We start from the raw sequence: 18,038 nt of genomic DNA on the forward strand, positions 1-18,038 counted from the left end.
AAATGTATCACTAGTCACTTTAAACAATGCCACTTTATATAATGTTTACATACCCTACGTTATTCATCTCATATGTATATACGGTACTCTAGACCATCTAGTGCATCTTACCTATGCCGTTCGGCCATCGCTAATCCATATATTAATATGTACATATTCTTATTCATTCCTTTACACTTGTCTGTAAAAGGTAGTTGTTGTGAAATTATTAGATTACTTGTTAGATATTGCTGCATGATCACAACTAGAAGCACAAGCATTTCGCTACACTCGCATTAACATCTGCTAACCATGTGTACATGACCAATAACATTTGATTTTATTTTATTTGTGGAAATGTCCAGAGCCGTGCCTTGGCCTCACTTTCCACAGGTCATACTGACCTGTCAGACATGTGGATGGGTTGTCCACCGATGATGACTGGGCCAGTGTATGGCCGTAGGACTTGATTTGTGGGGACACATTGTACGCTGTTGTTTAATGCTGCTCTCTTTCCTACACATTCCTATGATATTGTGATTGCTGACTGGAGGTGTTCTCCCTGTTGTTTTCCTCTCCCTCCCCAGATGAGATCATGCAGCAGGAGATCAGGCCCCTGCTTGCTGTCGACATCATAGAGCAGCTGCATCGGCAGTTTGCCCTGCTCTCGGGTACGTAGCTAGGCCTCAGTCTCCTCGCCTTATCCCTGCTTCCGTCACACAAAGAGCGGGCAGATATTCGAGTTCCTCTCCCTTTGTGAAGGAGCAAATATGGGAATGACAGAATAATCACATTTTAGTCAGAGGTGATCATATCTACTTTACAGTTATACAGAACAGCACAATGTAATGTTTGTTCATTCGTTTTTATCACGGTCAGAAAAAATTATTTTGTCATATCCGTTATGAGTTACAAGGCCATTTCCATTGTTGACGTTAAGACATGATTGAGTTGTGACCGGACTTGAACCTTTTAACTACTGATCGATAGGATTGCCTCTTAATCACTTCCTGTCTGAGACAGTAGAGAGGTCTGGTCTGCTCCATAGTCTGTTCCAGGACAATAACAGAATTATCACATTACACCATGAACCATTTCCTGCCAGGATGTCTTTGTCTCTCTGGCCATATTCATGAGCTTTGTTCAGAGTGGATAAAATGGCCACTCTTTCCATTCAGTTAAGTTGGGATGCAGAAGCAATGACTGTATACATACTATACATTATTATTAACATGTATTTGAGAATATTGAGTCCACTAAATAATGTCCGTATACTCACAGATCACCTCAGTCTGAAGATTCCTTTGAGTTACCAGAGACATAGAAGAGTACCTGAGACATGAACAGAGGTGCAGGACCTAAGCTGGACCGATAACAGAAGGAGTTGTTGGTAGTTATTGGGCTAGCCTAGCCTCAGAGCCATACTACACGAAACATACTATGCGTATTTCTGAGCACCTCCAAGGCATATGATATGTACTAATGGTCTAGTTACTTTAGACAGAAACAAAAGTAGGGAGGTTGGTCAGGGAAGATGTGTGGATGTATACCGCGACCTTCTAGCAATCCAAAGGTTGGTGTTCGAGTCGCGTCGGGAACAACTGTAGCATTTTAGCTCAGCCTTATTCTAACCTCGACCCATTTCCCATTAACTGCTACGTAAATTCTCCTAACCTTTGTCGTTTTAGTAGTTTTCCTAACCTTTTACATAAATTCTCCTAACCTTTGTTGTTAGTTCTCCTAACTACCAATGTAAATTATCCCAGTCATTCTCCTTTGTTGAAACAAGCAACTTGATTTCAGAGAAAGACGGATAATAATATACATCCTTTATGATAAGTTACATCATCCAATTCTTAAGCTATTGTATGACCGGGTGAGACGTACACGATATGTCCTCCAATTCGTATGATATTGTAGAACCGCTATTCCATTCATATTGTAACGTAACGTAATATAACGTAACGTAATATATCGTATTAAATGGAGTAAAGGATTTACGTACCAAATCCAACAAATTGCCCTGAGACCAGGTTGATTGGACGGGAGCTCTACGCCACAGCCTCTGGCTCCACAGGGATTGTTTCCATTCCTTCCCACCCATGTCAAACCACCAAGGGTCAGCCAGCTGCGCTCCTGCCAAGCTGGTGTCTGACTCCAAAAACCCTGGGTCAGCAAAGCTAGCTTTCAAAGTTATGTCATTTTACTGTGGAAAAAGCACAATATATTTAATTATCTACACAGCAAGCCTGTTTTTATTCTCAGTGGGTCTGTCACTGAGTTTGGGTTGTTTTGTACGGTTTTAAAACATCGTCTCCATTCCTTTTCTCCATATTGTGATGCTGATACCTGACAGAGTCACAGGCAGTGGTGGAAAAAGTACCCAAATGTCATATTGGAGTAAAAGTAAAGATACCTTAATTGAAAATTATTCAAGTAAAAGTGAAAGTCACCCAGTAAAATACTACTTGCGTAAAAGTCTAAAAGTATTTGGTTTTAAATATACTTAAGTATCAAAAGTAAATGTAATTGCTAAAATATACTTAAGTATCAAATGTAAAAGTATGAATACTTTCAAATTCTTAATATTAAAGCAAACCAGATGGCACAAGTATGCCAAGGGCATACTCCAACACTGATACATAATTTACAAACAAAGCATGTGTGTTTAGTGAGTCCGCCAGATCATAGGCAGTAGGGATGACCAGGGATTTTCTCTTGATAAGCACGTGAATTGAATAATTTTCTGTTCTGCTAAGCATAAAAAATGTAACAAGTACTTTTGGGTGTCAGGGAAAATGTATGGTGTAAAAAGTACATTATTTTCTTCAGGAATGTAGTGAAGTAAAAGTATAAGTTGTCAAAATTATAAATAGTAAAGTAAAGTAAAGTACAGCTACCCAAAAAAACTACTTAAGTAGTACTTTAAAGTGTTTTTACTGTACTTTACGCCACTGGTTACAAGCAAATGCCACCTCGCTGTTGACGCTATTCCAGTATTGCCTCCACACCTATATTTCTGCACTACTTACCTTATACCTGATGAGGTGATGCTGAGTTGAGCTTTCTAGACAGGGCAGTATTGTACAGCTCTGATTGTTATCTTGTGTACTGTTGTCAGTGAGAGAGGTAGGCAACAGAAGCTCTGACATATGTGAGGATTCCCCGTGGTGTATTTTTCTGCCATATGCAGGTAAATAATTGGATGTGTCTGGCTGGGAGGACGGCTAGATGAGTTGTCACCCAGTGGGATGGATGGCAGACGAGATGGCACAGGAAATAAACTACACGCTGCTTTTAGCACAAAGACATCTGAGTTTGGGAGGAGGCTGTTATGCTTGTCTATGTGATTTGCTTGTCAGTGTTAGTACATTTTTAGAACTGAGAGACAGAGAGAAGAAGGCAGAGGAGGAGTTAGGAAGGGAAAAAGTTAGTCAGTAAAAGTAAAGAGCTACAGTTACCTCACCACTAATATGAAAGGCAGCATTTCCTGACGTGCTCCTCCGGAATAAGAGTAATACAGTGTATGTCCAAATAATGTAAGTGCCCAGACTCGGGTGGGGCCTCAAGTAGAAAATCAGACTGCCTCGGCCAGATGAGGTACAATTTGCAGCAGTTCCCCTCTGTCATACCAAACTGAACTGTTTTGAAGTTGAGAATTCACCCTAAAATCTATTCTCCACTCAGGAATGCAGGCACTGGGGCATGATGATGAGTGAGGAGGAACACTTTAGATATAGGGTGACTTGCTGTTCCACTATGCTTTCTCATAGTGATGCACTTTGACTGATAAATCTCTGATTGGAGAGATATATGATCATGGATTATATTATGGCTGCCTCTGATTGCTTCATTTGTTTCAGGATTTAGTGAGACAATTTTGATTATTTGAAATTTACATCTCTCCTCATATTTCTTCATTTAGATTGTCATATCAACATTTTCACTCATCAAACTTATTTAGTTTCATATAAGTTTTTATTCAATCATGACTTTTGGCAAAAAATAATCAAATCCGAATTTGTGCTGACAGCTCAATGTTACCACCTTGTGGTTGATTAATAGAAATATAACTTTTCTATTGATATAAAGTCACCCATCAGATCTGTAACAGCAGAATGTCGTTTTTTATCCAAATAAATATTTATTTTACTGTAGAAGCCTGGTGTAAATTAATGAATGTAACAAAATGGACACATTTCTGTCAATCTATTGATGTAACCCTATGTGTGTAGGAGGAAGAGGGAAAGATGGCGCCCCCATCATCACCTTCCCTGAATACTCAGGCTTCGGCGACCTCCTAGACGAGGACTTCCAGAATGTTGTCACATATCTGACTAGCATCCCCAGGTAAAGTATGCAGCTTCACTACAACCATAAATATGCTCCCATGGTTATGCAGTTCAGATCAATTCTGCAATTCTGGTGCACATTATTTTCCCACAGTGGAGAACAGAAGCTTACTGTAATGCTACTGTGTATTTGATACAGCCACCAATTGTGCAAGTTCTCCCACTTAAAAAGATGAGAGAGGCCTGTAATTTTCATCATAGGTACACTTCAACTATGACAGACAAAATGAGAGAAAAAAATCCAGAAAATCACATTGTAGGATTTTTTATGAATTTATTTGCAAATTATGGTGGAAAATAAGTATTTTTCTCAATACTTTGTTATATACCCTTTGTTGGCAATGACAGGGGTCAAACGTTTTCTGTAAATCTTCAAAAGGTTTTCACACACTGTTGCTGGTATTTTGGCCCATTCCTCCATGCAGATCTCCTCTAGAGCAGTGATGTTTTGGGGCTGTTGCTGGGCAACATGGACTTGCACAATTGGTGGCTGACTAAATACTTTTTTGCCCCACTGTATACTGTATTCTATATCATCTATTGCATCTTGCCTATTGCTCACCCATATATTTATATGTACATATTATTTTTCCATCCCTTTACTTAGATTTGTGTGTATTAGGTAGTTGTTGTTGAATTGTTAGATTACTTGTTAGATATTACTACACTGTCGGAACTAGAAGCACAAGCATTTTGCTAAACTCGCATTAATATCTGCTAACTATGTGTATGTGACCAATAAAATTTGATTTTATTTGAACCATGTTACCCATAGATAGACAAGCTAGAAACATTTTAACAATGAATTGTCTTTGTGAAGCATTCAATTGCCCCTCCCTGTTGTACACAACGAGTTTCCATTTCCCCTGTCTCAAGAGAATGTATGGGTGATTTCAAATGAAATCATCAACTTTTATTGAACCTCTTGAGATGGGTAAACTGTGGAACGACCCAATTACTCCATAATAAACGACAGAGTGAAAAGAAGGAAGCCTGTACAGAATAAAAAATATTCCAAGACATACATCCTGTTTGTAACAAGGCACCAAAGTAATACAGCGAAACATGTGGCAAAGTGTTATGTTTGGGGCAAATCCAACACAACACGTCACTGAGTATCACTCTTCATATTTTCAAGGATGGTGGTGGATGCATCAGATTGTGGGTAATAGGCAAGGACTGGGGAGTTTTTCCTGATAAAAATAAACGTAATGGAGCTAAGCACAGGCAAAATCCAAGAGGAAAACCTGGTTAAGACACTGGGAGACTAATTCACCTTTCAACAAGACATTAACCTAAAAAAGACAAATCTACACAAGAGCTGCTCACCAAGAAGACATTTAATGTTCCTGAGTAGCCTAGTTACAGTTTTGACTTAAATCTACTTGAAGGTCTATGGCAAGACTTGAAAATGTACCAATGATCAACAACCAACTTGACAGCTGGTGATGGGCAAATATGATGGGCAAATATTGCACAGTCCAGGTGTGAAAAGCTCTTCCAGACTTACACAAAAAGATTCACAGCTGATATCGCTGCCAAAGTGGGGTAAAACTAACACAATCAAGATATATTAGCATTTTATTTGTCATAAAAAATATATACTGTATATATTTTCTTCAACTTTGACATGACTGAATATTTTGTGTAGATCAGTGACAAAAATGACAAAAGATAAATCTTAAATCAATTTTTATCCCACGTTGTAACACAACAAAATGTGGAAAAAGTCAAGGGGTATGAATACTTTCCGAAGGCACTTTAAATACCATTACCTTCCCTCTGTATGGGATGTGGTTTCTGCTCCCAACTAACCACAGATCTGAAGATACAGTCAGGTCCATAATTATTGGTAACCTTGATATGCTGCAGATGAGCAAGAAAGACTGTATCAAAGATCCACCACCATATTTTACAGTAGGTATGAGGTACTTCTCTGCGTATGCTTCTGTTTTTGAAAGCCAAACCCACCACTGATGTGTGTGGCCAAAGAGCTCTATTTTCATGTAACTTGGTTTGCCTCTGCCAGAAGGCTGACACTTGGCCACAATTGGATCTTCCAGCAAGACAATAACCCCAAACACTAATCAAAATCCACTTTTTTTTTCATTAATTGTCTTTATTACTTGTTAAGAAACACAATCTATTTCTCTGAGCAATTGTATTAGTATAAAATAAAATAGCATAGAATATAGGTCAGTATTTGTATTATTTGTTTTGTAGAGTATTTTTTGCTCATCTTTATCAAGGGTGCCAATAATTATGTACCTGACTGTATTTCACAAGACACGTTTCTCAGGGTGAGGCAAAATGTGAAAAAGGTGTCTTGTGAAATACCCCCCGGAAATGGCACATCTGGGACAGCGTTCTCTCTCTCATGACACAGTGAGTCTTCAATTAATCTGGTCTCATGTAAGCTGCTCTCAGTCAGGAAAATACTCAGTCAGGCGAGTAGGAATATACTAGGCCAGATAACACAGTAAGATCACCACCCAGTGAGCACAAGACATTAAACATACATATTCTTTTCATTGTCTTTTAAACATCTTGTGCTGATAGGGGAGCAACTCCATTCACCCTTTTGTCAGAGTAACACATTGAGAATGTTAATGACCCTCACTTAACATTTTCCCTGTAAAACACCCCAAACATTAAACAAGCTTACACAGCTCCTCTTACACTGTTAACTATAATAGCCTGGTTCAGAGAGCGCTGAAGTGATTTGGCATAAACTCTGTTTAAAATGTACAGAGACAGAATACAGCAGTGTACTGTAGTGCCCTCTTGGATATGTCTTGTGACTGCATGCTTGGATAGCTACACCTACCGCATGTGTTTATTTCTATCTTTCCTTGTCTAGTTTGGACGCTGCCAGCATCGGTTTCGTTATAATCATTGACCGCAGGCGGGACAAATGGAGCTCAGTGAAGGCCTCGCTGACGCGGATTGCGGTATGAAGATGTCCATATTTAACTTCCGACAACGCTTTTATCTCTTTCCTGGTGGTCCAGTCTGTTTGTGCTTCACTCGACTTCTCTTTGTGTTTGGCATCAAGAAGAGTTTGCCGCAGCACATAGAGTATGGAACCAGGCTATTTTATCTCAGCATTATGTACCATTGTAAAATAGACCAATGCTTCTATATCAGGAAGTCTTGCGTAAGGCAAATTATTCCCAAGTATAATATGTGAGATACATAATGGAAAGTAGAAACAGAGCAGGAGCTCCCTCCACATTCAGAACTATGAGAAGTCATGAAGCTGTGCTTTGTACCTGTGGCCACTAGGGGGCATTTCCAGGGAACCTCCAGCTGGTGTTGGTGCTGAGGCCCTCCCGTTTCTTCCAGAGGGCCGTCGCTGACATAGGCATGAAGCTGCACCGGGATGACTTTAAAATGAAGGTACCGGTAAGCATGCTTCGCTACCACTCACCGTGTCCAACTCTTAGATCATCTTAGAAACTTTTCCTCTGTGTCTGGGTGTGAGATAGTGAGTGACCTGATGTCATGTGGCGTTTTGCATGGCAGTGTGATGTTCACCGGTAAACTAACTGCTAGATCAGTTAGACTATGTACTCACTGCATGTTTTGCTTGTTTATGTAAAGCTACTAATCTGCCAACATATATAGTCAGGTCCAAAATTATTGGCACTCTTGATAAAAATGTGCAAAATTATATTATTTAATACAATTTCTCAGAGAAAGAGATTTTGTTTAACATTAAAAAAATGTTCTCTCAAATATAGGGGTAAAAAGTATTGGCACCCATGCTTTCAATACCTTCAATGCATATGCATCTTTCTTTCGACACAAAACCCACCTCTGGTGGACGTGGCCAAAGAGCTCTATTTTCATGTCATCCGACAAATGTGAATGCCTAGAGTTTGCTAAACGGCATTTTGATTGGAACAGGTGCTACTGTATGTTCAGATGACATGAAAATAGAGGTCTTTGGCCACGAACACCATTGGTGGGTTTTGCGTCTAAATAAATATGCAGAAAAGAACCCAGTACCTACTGTAAAATATGGTGTTGGATCTTCAATGTTATGGGGCTATTTTGTTTCCACTGGTCCAGGGTCCCTTGTTAAGGTCAACAGCATCATGAACTTTACCCAGTACCAGAACATTTCAGACAAAAACCTGTTTGCCTCTGCTAGGAGCCTGAATCTTGGCTCCAAGTGGATCTTCCAGCAAGACAATAACCCCAAGCACACATCAAAATTCACAAAGAAATGGTTAGTTGACCACAAAATCCCAACGAATTCTGTATGGAGGAATGGCCTAAGATCCCTCCCAATGTGTTCTCCAATCTCATAAAACATTTTAGAAAAGGCTCATTGCTGTTATCTTCACAAGGGAGGTATTGAAAGGTAATAATTTTGACACCTATTTTTCTCTGTGCAAGTGTATTAGTATAAAATACGATGTTGCTTTTCTTTGCATACTGTACAATATAGCTCAGTATTTGAATTATTTATTTTATACAGTCTCTTTTGCTCATCTTTATCAAGGGTGCCAATCAATTTGGACCTGACATTCATATATTTCCCTTACTTCATTCAAGCATTTTGGTGAAGGCAAATTCTCCTGCATGACTGTACACATTTTCCAAGACAAAGGTTCCAAAACCTCAGATTCCTCACCAACTCATGTGGGCATGCCATCATTATGCAAGTGTTGTAGGATTCAAGTCAAGACATCTGATGAGGAAGTGTTAATAGAGAACTGTAATAAGCCAAAAACCTGATTGTAGTAAAACCCACAGAAGACACAAGACATCAAATCATGCTGCATTAGCACACCATGACACTTCCCATTGGGCACAGATGTCAAGTCCACATCTATTCCACGTTGGTTCAAGGTCATTTAATTGAAATGACGTGGAAACAATGTTGATTCAACCAGTGTAAGCCCAGTGGGCTATTACATAGCCCTTGAGGGAGTATTTAGCTAAATCCAGAGTGTGATGCAGAGGACGTTGCATTAACATCGACACTCCCCTACGTATTTATTTGGTCAAAGAAGCAAAAACGTAGACTTTTTCTCTGTACTCCAGCATATTGGATGTTTCATATGAGGCAACATTACAGAATGTCACCTTTCATTTGAGGGTAATTTAATACATATCTGTTTTCACATTTACTGTATCGTGTCATTCAGGAGTCACTTTTAAAGTAATACGAATAAAATGTGTTTCTAAACACTTCTAAATTTAATGTAGACGCTATCATAATTACAGATAATCATGAATTAATTATTTATAATGAGTGAGAAAGTTACAGAGGCATACAATGCCTTCAGAAACTATTCACATCCCTTGACTTTTTCCACATTTTGTTGTGTTACAAAGTCAGATTAAATGGATTTAATTGTCATTTTTTGACAACGATCTACACAAAATACTCTATAAATGTCTAAGTGTAAAAATCTAACATTTGTGCGAAAAGAAAATATGAAAAATAACACACTAATATATTGATTTGATAAGTATTCAATCCACTGAATCAATACATGTTAGAATCATCTGTAATGAACACGAAGGGAGGTTTCAAGCGCAGGGCGCAGCAGGTGTTTATCGCGAAGGACCAGAGGAGAAGGCAGAAGGTCATACACAGGGGTCCAAAAGGGCAACAGTACAGGCAGGGGAAAGGCTAGTAACGTAGTCCTGGAGATCAGGCAATGGGTAGATAACAGGAAATCCGAAAAAGGCATCGTTAGTGAGGCAGGAAAAACCATAAATCATACACGGGAGTAGTCACTCACGGTGATAACCAAGGCGTGTCACAAAACAAACAAAACCTCACAGTGAAGGGGTGCAAAGAACTGAACTAAATAGTGTGTGATAATGACATACAGGTGTGTGAACAGGTGATTCGAATTCAGGTGATTGGGATCTGGAGAGTGAGCTGCCTTCAGGGGATCTACGTGTTTGAGAGTGTGAGTTGGAAGAAGACGTTACATCATCTTTGGCAGCGATTACCGCTGTGAGTCTTTCTGGGTAAATGTCTAAGAGCTTTCGAACACTTGGATTGTGCAACATTTCTCCATTATTCTTTTCAAAATTCTTCAAGGTCTGTCAAATTGGTTATTGATCATTGCTAGACAACAATTTTCAGGTCTCTTTCAGGTCTCTGTAGCTTGGCCTCCCAGAAACATTCACTGTCTTCTTGGTGTAGATTTGGCCTTGTGTTTTAGATTGTCCTGCTGAATGGTGAATTCATCTCACAGTGTCTGGTGGAAAGCAGACTGAACCAGGTTTTCCTTTAGGATTTTGCCTGTGCTTAGCTCCACTCCATTTATTTTTGTTATCCTGAAAAACGTATTCCTTATTCCTTAACGATTACAAGCATACCCATAACATGATACACCCATCACTATTCTTAAAAATATGGAGAGTGGTTCTCAGTGATGTGCTGGATTTGTGAAGTAACTACAAGGTTGGTGATCCATTGTCAGATTTCTCCTATCACAGTCATTATATTCTGTAAGCATTGGCGTCATGGTGAAATCCCTGAGCAGTTTCCTTTCTCTCTGCTAACTGATTTAGAACGCCTGTATCTTTGTAGTGACTGGGTGTATTGATGCACCATCCAAAGTGTAATAAATAACTTAAACATGCTCAAAGGGATATTCAATGTCTGTTTTAGGTGTATTTTTTACCCATCTACCAATAGGTGCCCTTCTTTGCAGGGCATTGGAAAACATCCTTGGCCTTTGTGGTTGAATCTATGTTTCAAGTTCACTGCTCAACTGAGGGACCTTACAGATAATTGTAATGTGTGGGGTAGAGAGATGAGGTTGTCATTCAAAAATCACGTTTAACACTATTATTGCACACAGAGTGAGTCCATGCAACTTTTTATGGGCCTTGTTATTAAGAAAATGTTTTACTCCTGAACTTATTTAGTCTTGCCATAACAAAGGGGTTGAATACTTAGTGACACAAAATCTAAATTTAATACATTTTAAAATCAGGCTCTAACACAACAATGTGGAATATGTCAATGGGTCTGAATACTTTCTGAAGGCACTTTAGGTGGAAAATACATTGGATTTGCAGAAAGTCATCAATGTAAACTATTGTTTTGAGACTGACATTTCAACCACAAAATGATGTCATCGTGGTAACCAATTTTCAACATATTTTATACAAGGTTTGTCTGTTGAATTTCTACCTTTGAAACAATGTCAGATCTTCAACGTTAAATCCACTATCAGAAAAAGACTGTAGGCTGGGCAGCACCTCCTACTGGAGAGTTAATATGTCTACAGTTATCTGTCCAGGGTTTTAACCAAGCCTTGCTAACTAAATAGATTCACGGTTGTTATCGAAGTCATTCCAAAGGGCAGGTTTAACAGAGCAAATTTAATGTAACCGTACTCTATACGCCATATATCATCAATGATACTATACTGAACAAAAATATGAACGCAACATGTAAATTGTTGACTCCATGTTTCATGAGCTGAAATTAAAGATCCTAGAAAGTTTCCATAAGCACAAAAAGCTTATTTCTCTCACATTTTGGGTACAAATGTGTTGACATCCCGGTTAGTGAGCATTTCTCATTTGCCAAGATAATCCATCCACCTGACAGGTGTGACATATCAAGAAGCTGATTAAACAGCATGATCATTACAAAGGTGCATCTTGTGCTGGGGGCAATAAAAGGCCACAGTGCAGTTTTGTCACACAACACAGTGCCACAAATGTCTCAAGTTTTTAGGGAGCGTGCAATTGGCATGCTGACTGCAGGAATGTCCACCAGAGCTATTGCCAGATAATTTCATGTTAATTTATCGACCATAAGTTGTCTCTCACGTCATTTTGGAAAATGGCAGTATGTCCAACCGGCCTCACAACGGCAGAGTGCATAACACATAGAGTGCATAAAACAATATTTGATTTAATCCTACAGTGCATTCTGAAAGTATTCAGACCCCTTGGCTTTTTCCACATTTTGTTACGTTACAGCCTTATTCTAAAATGGATTAAATGATTTATCTCATCAATCTGCACACAATACCCCATAAGGACAAAGCAAAAACAAGTTTTTAGAAATGTTTGCTCATTTATTAAATATAAAAAAACAGAAATACCTTATTTACAGCAACCAACTTAACACAATTCATTATGACTTTTGTAATACAGTAAATAGCCTAACGTCTCTTACAAACTAATGTAACAGTTTTTATTCAACTTTAAAACGAGTAACAGATCCATGGTCACATTTTGAAGTTACTGTAACTGTACAAGTCATGTGTAATCATAGAAAGGGTGCCATTTTCAAGATAGCATACAAAGGTCGCAGGTTTGTGGAGATCTTCACAATATAGAGGCGAAAGAAACGCACACCAATTTAGGTGAGGTGCTGGCTAGTGGAGTAGAACACTTGAAAAATTAAAGGAGAGCCGCACACTCTAGGAGCTCAGATGCAATATTTTAATAACCAACGTTTTGACAGACTGTAAGGAGTGACGTCGGACAGGAGAAGCAGGTACTGGGAGTCAAACATTTAATCAGGAATGGACATAGAACATGACAGGACCAGCATCAGCACACGGGTAAGCAAGGACATATGACAAACATCAATCCCGAAGCAGGGAACAGACTGATATAGGGAAGGCAATAACACAAGTAATAGAGTTCAGCTGAGTCCAATGAGCGCAGATGTGCGTGACGGGGAAAGGCAGGTGTGCGTACTGATCGTGGATTGATTGCGTAATCCTGGAGAGCCTGGCGCCCTCGAGCGCCAGGGTGAGGAAGAGCGGGGACTGGCGTGATACAGACAAGCTGTCAGGGTATAATGACAAAGGGTATAATGACATCTGAGTATAATGACAAACACTGCGGGGTGACTAGTTTACAGTTGAAGTCGGAAGTTTACATACACCTTAGCCAAATACATTTAAACTCAGTTTTTTCACAATTCCTGACATTTAATCCTAGTAAAAATGCCCTGTCTTAGTTCAGTTAGGATCACCACTATATTTTAAGAACGTAAAATGTCAGAATAATAGTAGAGAGTGATTTATTTCAGCTTTTATTTCTTTCATCACATTCCCAGTGGGTCAGAAGTTTACATACACTCAATTAGTATTTGGTAGCATTGCCTTTAAATTGTTTAACTTGGGTCAAACATTTCGGGTAACCTTCAACAAGCTTTCCACAATAAGTGGGGTGAATTCTGCCCCATTTGTCCTGACAGAGCTGGTGTAACTATATCAGGTTTGTAGGCCTCCTTGCACACACACGCTTTTTCAGTTCTGCCCACAAATTTTCTATAGGATTGAGGTCAGGGCTTTGTGATGTCCACTCCAATACCTTGACTTTGTTGTCCTTAAGCCATTTTGCCACAACTTTGGAAGTATGCTTGGGGTCATTTTCCATTTGGAAGACCCATTTGTGATGAAAATTTAACTTCCTGACTGATGTCTTGAGATGTTGCTTCAACATATCCACATAATGTTTCTTCCTCATGATGTCATCTATTTTGTGAAGTGCACCAGTCCCTCCTGCAGCAAAGCACCCCCACAACATGATGCTGCCACCCCCGTGCTTCACGGTTGAGATGGTGTTCTTCGCTTTGCAAGCACCTCCATGTGCAGTTGCAAACCGTAGTCTGGCCTCTTTATGGAGGTTTTGGAGCAGTGGCTTCTTCCTTGCTGAGCGGCCTTTCAGGTTATGTTGAATAAGGACTCGTTTTACTGTGGTTATAGATACTTTTGTACCTGCTTCCTCCAGCATTTTCACAAGGTCCTTTGCTGTTGTTTTGGGATTGATTTGCACTTTTTGCACCAAAGACGTTCATCTCTAGGAGCCAGAACGAGTCTCCTTCCTGAGCAGTATGACGGCTGCGTGGTCCATGGTGTTTATACTTGCGTACTATTGTTTGTACAGATGAACGTGGTACCTTCAGGCATTTGGAAATTGGTCCCTAGGATGAACCAGACTTGTGGAGGTCTACATTTATTTTCTGAGGTCTTGACTGATTTCTTTTGATTTTCCCATGATGTCAAGCAAAGAGGCACTGAGTTTGAAGGTAGGCCTTGAAATACATCCACAGGTACACCTCCAATTGACTCAAATGATGTCAATTAGCCTATCAGAAGCTTCTAAATCCATGACATCATTTTCTGGAATTTTCCAAGCTGTTTAAAGGCACAGTCAACATAATGTATGTAGATTTCTGACCCACTGGAATTGTGATACAGTGAATTATAAGTGATATAATCTGTCTGTAAACAATTGTTGGGAAAATGACAAAGTAGATGTCCTAACCGACTTGCCAAAACTATAGTTTGTGAACAAGACATTTGTGGCGTGGTTGAAAAATGAGTTTTAATGACTCCAACCTAAGTGTATGGTAACTTCCGACTTTAACTGTATATAGTGTCAAAGGACACACACAGGTGTCTATAATCGTGGCCTGATATCATTGGTTAATTCTCAGATAAAGCAATAACATACCAAAAACATGAATGGATAGTATACGATGATAGATACAATTTGGCTACATAAGCCTACAAACATTTACAATAGTAAAATCACAATAATCACACGAATGGCTTCAGGTCAAAGTCCACGTTGAGACCGAAGGGAGAAAGAGTCTTTAACAACATGAGGTCAGGTACTGATACATGTACACACACACACACACACACACATACACAGAGGGGTTAGAACTGGGATTAGAGTTCGGGTTAGGGGCTAGGGTTAAGGTTAGAGTTAGTGTTAGGAATGGTAGGGGTTAGAATGGTTAAGGTTAGGGTTGGAGTGGTTAAGGCTAAGGTTGAGGTCAGAGTAAGTATGGTTAAGGTTTTGGTTGGGGTTAGAATAGTTAGGGTTGGAGTAATTCAGGCTAGGGTTAAGGTCAAAGTTAGAATGGTTTAGGTTAGGTTTAGGGTAGAATGGTTAAGGCTAGAGTAAAGATCAGAGTTAGAATGGTTAAGTTTAGGGTTACAGTTTGGGTTAGGGTTAGAATAGTTGAGGTTAGGGTTAGGGTGGTTAAGGTTAGGGTCAAAGTTAGAATGGTTAGGGTTAGAATGGTTAAGGTTAGGGTTAAGGACAAAGGGTGATTGAGGTTAGGTTTAGAGTTAGAATGGTTGCGGTTAGGGTTAGAATGGTTAACGTTAGGTTACCGGTAGGTGAGGAGTTGGTTAAGTCTTGTAAGGTCCAATTGACAAAATAGGGATCACAGTACATTATAAGAGACAGACAAGGTTAACAACATAAGGTCAGACACAGATACATATACTAATACACACACACAGGGGGGTTCGGGCTAGGATTGCAGTTAAGGTTAGGGGCTAGGGTTAAGGTTAGGATTAGTGTTAAGTGTTAGGAATGATTAGGGTTAGGATGATTAAGGTTAGGGTTGGGGTGGTTAAGGTTTAGGGTAAGAATGGTTAAGGCTAGGGTTGAGTTCAGAGTTGTGGGGTCCAATTTTAAATGGATGTAAAAAGCATTATATTTTTTAAATATTTTTTTTAAAAGGTGATGCCCTTCTAAAGGACAAGTAGAAGTGTGTGGTGGTAGAATCCAGGGTCTTTGGTGAAAAAAAATCCTCTTTAGTTGAAAAAATTGGAGGAGGTGGTTGTATAATTCTTGGTCTTTTGATGAAAAAATCTTGGTTGAGAAGGCTTGGAGTAGGTGGGTCTTGAATTATCTGTCGTTCTAGTTGTTTCCCAGGTGGAAGGTGTGTGTTGGTGGAGGTCTCAGAAGTGATGTCCTTCATAGACCTGGTAAAGCTATTTTAGGTTGTATTTAATCTAATGATTATTTTTGACCTGTTCACCATCAAACAATTCCTAGGAGAAGTATAATGGGTGGAGAATCAACACCCCTAAAAAAAGCCAGATTTAAATGATCCCAGTGAATTTCAGAGATAAACATTTCCTTGGCTTGCTGCGTCCAGATCCCTCGACAGGCAATGCAGCGGTGACTGGCGAGTGTTTGGTTTCTAGTTTTGAGTCAGTTGATACACTTCCATCTCTGACACGTGGAAACCGGAGGGGGGAAGGGAGGGGGTGCACTCCACTCATATGCGCGTAGGCCGGAGGGGTCCGGGCGCGGCCGGCCAAAGTTGTAGGCCCCATGGTTGCCCACTTGTAGATTAACCCATTAGTTGGGTTAAAAAGTTGTCTGTCCGTAGGGTAGGGGTTAGGGTTAGGTATAGTTTGTAGAATGGTTAAGGTTAGGGTTGAGGTTAGGGTAAGGTATAGTTTTTTAATATTTTGGTTAAGGGTTAGGGTAAGGGCTAGGGTTAAGGTTAGGTATGGATTTTTAGAATGGTTAAGGTTAGGGTCAGGTATAGTTTTTAGAATGGTTAAGTTCAGGTAGGTCTGTCGACTCGATGTAGGATCAGGCAAAATCCCTTGAGTTGCACACCTTATGCAGGTTTGGTCCTCGGTTGGTTGCCATGTGTCCATATCGAGTGGTGTGGTCATGATGTCTAGGTCCGCTTGTCAATGGATGTGGAAAGCATAGTGCAACCTAGGAGTTTACTCCCCATCGGATCCTTCTCTCTTAGCTCCACATTGTCTATGTATTTACTTCCGTGTTCGTCAGTCTTTAGGTCCTGGATGGTTTCAATCATGTGTGTAATTCAGGGGTTATTCTCTTCCAGGACCCTAACTCTGAATCAACCCATGTCTAGTCAAATCCAGCTGGTCTGTATGGGTATACTCGGCGTAGGATCAGGCAAAACCGTCGAGTTGCGTACCTTGTGCAGGTCCGGACCTCAGTTGGTTGCCATGTGTCCCTGTCGAGTGGTAAGTCATTGAACTACCATTGGTTTGAGCAGTCAAAAACCCAGAAGGCGAGCCCTGTTTGTGGCTGTCATGCATCCGCCCTTGGAGTTCCGTCCTGCGTTTTGGTAGGTGTTTGGAGGGTTTAGGATCAGGCAAGCATCATCTGGCTTTGGTATCGTACGTCTGCCAGGAGTCACAGTCAATTGCCGTGTACCATCCCCACCATCTCGGTCGTAGGTGATTCAGTGGTTAAGGTGATAGTGACCAGAGGAGCTACTCCCTTCCAGGATCGTAACGTTTCCAGAGGTATATCCTCCCTAGACAGTGAATTTATTCGTAGTCCAGGTAAAAAGGTGGATCGGTTGTCCAGGCTTAGTGCGGCGGGGTAAGGGGTCCCCCAGTGAAGAATTGTTCTGTGGGATCCAATTCTCCGGCAGACATAATCTGGGCACCCCAGGGATTACACGGCCGACGCGAGCCTCCAGGTGCAGCGCCCGACCCGAAAGCCCCACTTTTAGCTGCCCCAACCTGCTAGGATGACATGCACTACTGGACATACTGCCAATCCAATTCTAAACTGGGGTAGATGGTCGTCCAGCGCGGTACGTGAGTCTCCTGTTTGTGTGGGGCTGGGAGGGTTGTGCCGATAGGTCTGCCAACAGGACCACGAGGGGTCCCGAAGGAGTCCGGTCTCTTCCATTTCCTCCTGTCTTCTTGCTTGGTGTATGGCCGGGCCTAATTGCTTAGGGTCTACTCGCTGCGGGGGAGTCGCCAAGGTCATAGTCCCAAGAGTAGTTGGAGAAAAAAAGTTATCGTCCATTGGGGGTGCTGGTGGGTGTTGATGAGAGGTATTTTGGAAGGATGGTGGGTTGGTGAGGGTTTTTTTTGGTTGTAATTTTAGTTATTTATGTTCTATTTTATAGTTTTTCTTCATCATGGGTCCATGGTCATGGTA

General features: G+C 40.4%; 1 protein-coding gene across 8 annotated transcripts in view; it reads left to right on the top strand.

The window, feature by feature from the left end:
* Positions 1–18,038, top strand: part of mcf2l2 (MCF.2 cell line derived transforming sequence-like 2) — a 111,280-nt gene that overhangs the window by 24,132 nt on the left and 69,110 nt on the right. For 7 of the 8 annotated variants that reach the window (XM_024421669.2, XM_024421667.2, XM_024421673.2 and 4 more), the window contains exons 2-5: positions 567–650; positions 4,215–4,329; positions 7,192–7,282; positions 7,617–7,736. In XM_024421669.2, the coding sequence (XP_024277437.1) occupies positions 567–650; positions 4,215–4,329; positions 7,192–7,282; positions 7,617–7,736 (410 nt within the window). The remainder of the gene's footprint in view (positions 1–566; positions 651–4,214; positions 4,330–7,191; positions 7,283–7,616; positions 7,737–18,038) is intronic. The other variant, XM_024421668.2, reaches the window with a different exon arrangement.

Source organism: Oncorhynchus tshawytscha, linkage group LG05 (assembly GCF_018296145.1).
Source record: "Oncorhynchus tshawytscha isolate Ot180627B linkage group LG05, Otsh_v2.0, whole genome shotgun sequence".
Taxonomy (NCBI): domain Eukaryota; kingdom Metazoa; phylum Chordata; class Actinopteri; order Salmoniformes; family Salmonidae; genus Oncorhynchus; species Oncorhynchus tshawytscha.